Source organism: Centruroides sculpturatus, unplaced genomic scaffold (assembly GCF_000671375.1).
Source record: "Centruroides sculpturatus isolate CEXI.00-Female unplaced genomic scaffold, Cexi_2.0 scaffold373, whole genome shotgun sequence".
In the NCBI taxonomy this organism is placed as follows: Eukaryota; Metazoa; Arthropoda; class Arachnida; order Scorpiones; family Buthidae; genus Centruroides; species Centruroides sculpturatus.
This window is the reverse complement of record NW_019384580.1, coordinates 615,304-619,863: the sequence shown is the minus strand read 5'-3', so window position 1 is coordinate 619,863 and position 4,560 is coordinate 615,304. Positions and strand designations below refer to the sequence as shown.

The following is a 4,560-nucleotide window of genomic DNA, read 5'->3' as shown; positions in this document are numbered from 1 at the left end:
GCATCCATTAACAAATGCAAATACATGGTTTACAAAGGTTATTGCAAAAATGTAAATAATCCTTCACTCACATGTAAAGGATAACCTACATTTTTGAAGCAGTGAAAAATGAATAAAAACCTCATCTTATGTGTGAGTAAATATGGTCCTTTTGACCCTAAGGTTTCCATATACATTCTCAAGATTAAGGAAAGACAGACAGATGGATGACAGTGGAAATTTAGAGGTCAATAATTTTTTTCAAATTGCAGCTCAAAAATCATACAAGAATCTTTGAGATAACCATCAGACCATGCTAGTATAGCAATCATTAAATTGTTCCTCTAATTTTTTTATCTGTAAATAAGAAAATTTTAACTTTTCAAATATGAAATTTCTACTGTGTAATGTTTTTAATATTAATACGAATTGGTAAGTAAAAATTTAATATTAAAATCATAGTATTTTTAATATCTTGCATTACAAAAGCTGAAACTGATGTGTAATGTAATTAATAATTATTAAAGGTATCTTTATTAAAATAATCATTAAACAAAAGAATTTATTGTTAAAAAAATTAAATTTGATTTTAAGTAATAGATTTTATTAAACTTGTTATTTCATTTCAAAAATTATGTAATTAAATTTCAATATATAAAAATATTTTACATTCAACTTGAAATTATAATAGAATAAGAAGTATGCAATTCCAAATATATTCTATAAAAATTTTTATGAAGTGTTGAATTATGTAAAATGCATCAGATATATTTTAATAATCTGATATGATACTTTGACAGTTTTGTAAGTAAGCACTAAAGAATATCTGAAATTCAGGAGGGACAATTACGAAAGTTTAATTCTAGAATTATTTTATTATTTTCAGTTAGATGTTAACCCTCAAATTATGATTATATGAGAAACAATTTTTTAGTTACTTTCAATTTCTTTTTCTTTTTTAGAATCATGTTTATTTTAAATTTTAAATAGCTAATTTTTTTTTATCATTAAGTTTTTAAAATGTCATGAAAGGAAATTTTTTCCACTGTTAAAATCTGTGGTGTGTGTATATTCAGTATAAAAGTGATCAAAAATAGAGAGATTTAAAATATTTTCATTTCATAGTTAGATTTTCGTGTATTAGTAAATGAACACCATTGTTTAAAAGTTTCTAGGAATTTTCAAGTTATGTCTTTAGACAATAAATTCAGCTGATGTCATTCAAGTAAAAAAGTTGAAATCTGGGTCATATTTTAAAATCCCAGCTACTAGTCATCACCCTTAAATAAAAAGGATAAGTAACTTGGGTTATTCCTACTATCTCATTAACAACAGAAATTCCAAGATTTGCATTACATTAAAATTTTTGTTTTAATTACACTTTGAATAAACAATAAAAACAATACATAAATTCAATACTTAATAAAATAAAAGAAATACAACACTTAATAAAATTTTAGTGCATTTATAATTAATTCACTTTAGAACAATATTTAATGCCATCATATTAATTTACATAATAATGTCAGTTTGATTTTCTTATCACTCATGCACATTAATCTTATTTGATGTTTTTATATTGTTTCATTCATCATAATATATTAACATAATTGATCTTACTACCAATAAAAAAAGATAATGACACTTAATAACAGAACTTTATAGAAGTCATCATACATTTGATGACCTTATTTTAGGTAAAAAAATCAATATTTAAAATAATCAACAATTTTTGATTTAATATTAATAATTCTCTGTATTATAGACAACATTTAACTGCACATTCTATTCAGTATTGTATTCTTACCATATTTTTAAAATAAGGTGTGGGTATGTTGAATGCTGCACTATTGTTCAAATAATAATAATATGAAAAAAGTTACCAGATTTATTCCATTAATAATTTAGTCATAATTGCACCCAATTCCTAAACAATGGAAATAATAGTCTCCCTCTAATAAACAATGTACTTTTTTATTAGAATAAATACAGTATTTTGTATTTCTCTGGATTAATAATAGTATATTCTTTATATTTAATATAACAGCTCAGGAAATTTATAAATACTGTAAGGTAATTTGCATTTATATTTTTTGCAGTCAATATTTTCTGTTGACATTTATATTGTATTTAACATTTTAAATACAATATATAAAAATAATAAAATTTATTTCAGATGGGAGTAAGTGTAGTGGATGCATCTGTTGCTGGTCTAGGTGGATGTCCTTATGCTCATAATGCATCCGGAAATGTTGCCACTGAAGATGTGGTGTATATGTTGCATGGAATGGGAATTAAAACGGTATGTTTTGTTTTTTATCAGAATAAACTCAAACTCTCAATTATTGAAAATAGATATTATTCTAGTAGCAATATTTCTACATTTAGTTTAATATGTTAAATTATTGTTAATATTTTAAACTTTTAAGAAATAAGTCCATTTTATCAAAAAATAAACTAAAATTCTCAATATAACTTTTACACTACAGATTTACTAAATACCTATAAGTTGTATTACTAGTGCTTCACTAAAATATTTAACAGAAAATACATTAAAAAAAATAACAAATCTTAAAATTTATCAAGTTCAAACATTTAATAACATAATGATCTAATAAAAAAAAAATTTGAAGTTCTGTTTTTTTTTTTAATGTGTGTTTTTGTAATTTATTTTTCTTTTGATGAAAACTTGAAGAATTTACACTGCTCTCCTATGGAAAAATGCCATATCTACAAAAATTTTAAATTTCAAGCTGAGGTTTCTAATACTTTACATATCTGCCAAGAAGAAATGTTATAATTCATGTTTAAACATATTTTATTAGAAACCCATAAGACACCTCAACTTGAAATTTTTTTTGTAGATACAGCATCTTTCCTTAAGTGGACAGTGCATGAATGATGATTATCTTAATTGAAATTTGAATGTAGATCAGTGATTTTCAAATGGTGATAATGATTTTTTTACAATATTTTCAGGGTATAAATCTAAGTAAATTACTAGACGCTGGTGAATATATATGTCAAGCTCTTAAAAAGACTTCAAGATCCAAAGTTGCTGCAGCACTAAGCAAATTGTAATAATATATCAGTTTATTGACAGTCTATTAGATTTCATGCAACACTCACAAGATTAGAATATGATAAAATGAGTATCATGTATTTTGTAAAGGTATTTTATTTATATTTTCATATATTTCATTTATTTATTTATTCAATAAGAAAAATGTTATCATAACAAACAGTTATTACTATTTTAAAGTATGAGATGCTTGATTTGATGAATGTCTGTCTATTTGTATACTTATAAAAAATGAGAAAATATAATGTTTATAAATAGTTAAAATAACTTAATATTTGATAAGAAAACTGATTTGGTATATTTATAGAATACTGTTTTACTAAGAGTTTTAATGGTTGCAAGTTGTCATGAAATTACTATAATTATAAACCTTAGAATACTACTTTAATATGACAATAAAACTGCTTTGTTTTGTTTAAAACTAATAATAAGTTATATTGAAACTCAAATATTAATACAATGATGCTTTAAATGTATTTATGTCCAAAATTATTCAATGGATTTTGCATAATTTTGCATAGTTGTTATTCCACTTTAAAAAAATTAAATATAAATTATTTAAAGCATTACTTGCTTCTGTAATAGTTTACAATGATTTTGCATAAGTGTACTTGTAGCTGACTAAAGATTTAATGATACTGAGTTAATTTTATAATAGTATTCATTTCATAAAAAAAAAACTTAAATATAAATTATTTTTACAGCCAACACGTTTGTTTTAAATGTGCAATATACAAATTATTTATTTTGAAACAATGTAGTCTAATGTTAGACAGATACGTATAAATTTATAATCGATAACTGAGTTGGGAATAATATATTGTGCAGTATTAAAGATATTGATATAATCAAAGTAAATGTTAAAAAAAAAATGTTTTTTTGAAGTGACAGTAATGCAACATTACGCTTTACTTATCGTCTAAGTGGAGAATTACATTTTCGATTGTTTTCCTGTGTTTGTAGCATTTGTTGTTATGGTTGATAATTTAGGAGAAGTCAATGGCGGTTATCTCGGATTACGGTCAGATGGAGACTAATTCATATTTAACCATTAATCAAAAGGAATTATGTGATAAAGACTTAAGCATAGTTTTAAGAATAAATTAACATTTAGCATTACATAGGTCACCATCACCATCGTGTTACTGGTGTAATATTTTCATTTCAGAAATGTGAAATATTCATTCTAAACTAAAATTAATTGAGTTGTAAATGTAAGTTGAATATTTTCGGTTTAATTATTAATTTTTTTAAATATAAAAATTTATAAAATTCGTTCAATGAATTATTAATTTTTATTGTCTTGTATGTAATTTATACTGTAAATTGAATTGTCTCAATGCAACACATGGATTATCTGCCGAGTGGGTGGAGTTTCGATGGGAAACTGTTCACTATTTAGGTGTTAGACAAGCGAAGAATACACATGGCCAGTCGGTTAGTGAGATGCGAACCCACGACCAACTACTGTACTATAGTGCTATTATAGATTATATGTT

The 4,560-nt window shown here is 24.0% G+C and overlaps 1 protein-coding gene across 1 annotated transcript; it reads left to right on the top strand.

Moving 5' to 3' along the window:
• The first annotated feature begins 2,137 nt into the window (after positions 1–2,137).
• LOC111624457 (hydroxymethylglutaryl-CoA lyase, mitochondrial-like) lies at positions 2,138–3,741 on the top strand. Its single transcript, XM_023367293.1, has 2 exons — positions 2,138–2,281; positions 2,959–3,741. The coding sequence occupies exons 1-2, from the start codon at positions 2,156–2,158 to the stop codon at positions 3,058–3,060; spliced, it is 228 nt and encodes a 75-aa protein (XP_023223061.1). The 5' UTR covers positions 2,138–2,155; the 3' UTR covers positions 3,061–3,741.
• The last annotated feature ends 819 nt before the right edge of the window (positions 3,742–4,560 follow it).

Coding starts and splice junctions, on each gene's coding strand:
- LOC111624457 (XM_023367293.1), top strand. CDS start 2,156: ATGGGAGTAAGTGTAGTGGATGCATCTGTTGCTGGTCTAGGTGGATGT. Junction 2,282..2,958: donor ATGGAATGGGAATTAAAACG/GTATGTTTTGTT, acceptor CAATATTTTCAG/GGTATAAATCTAAGTAAATT.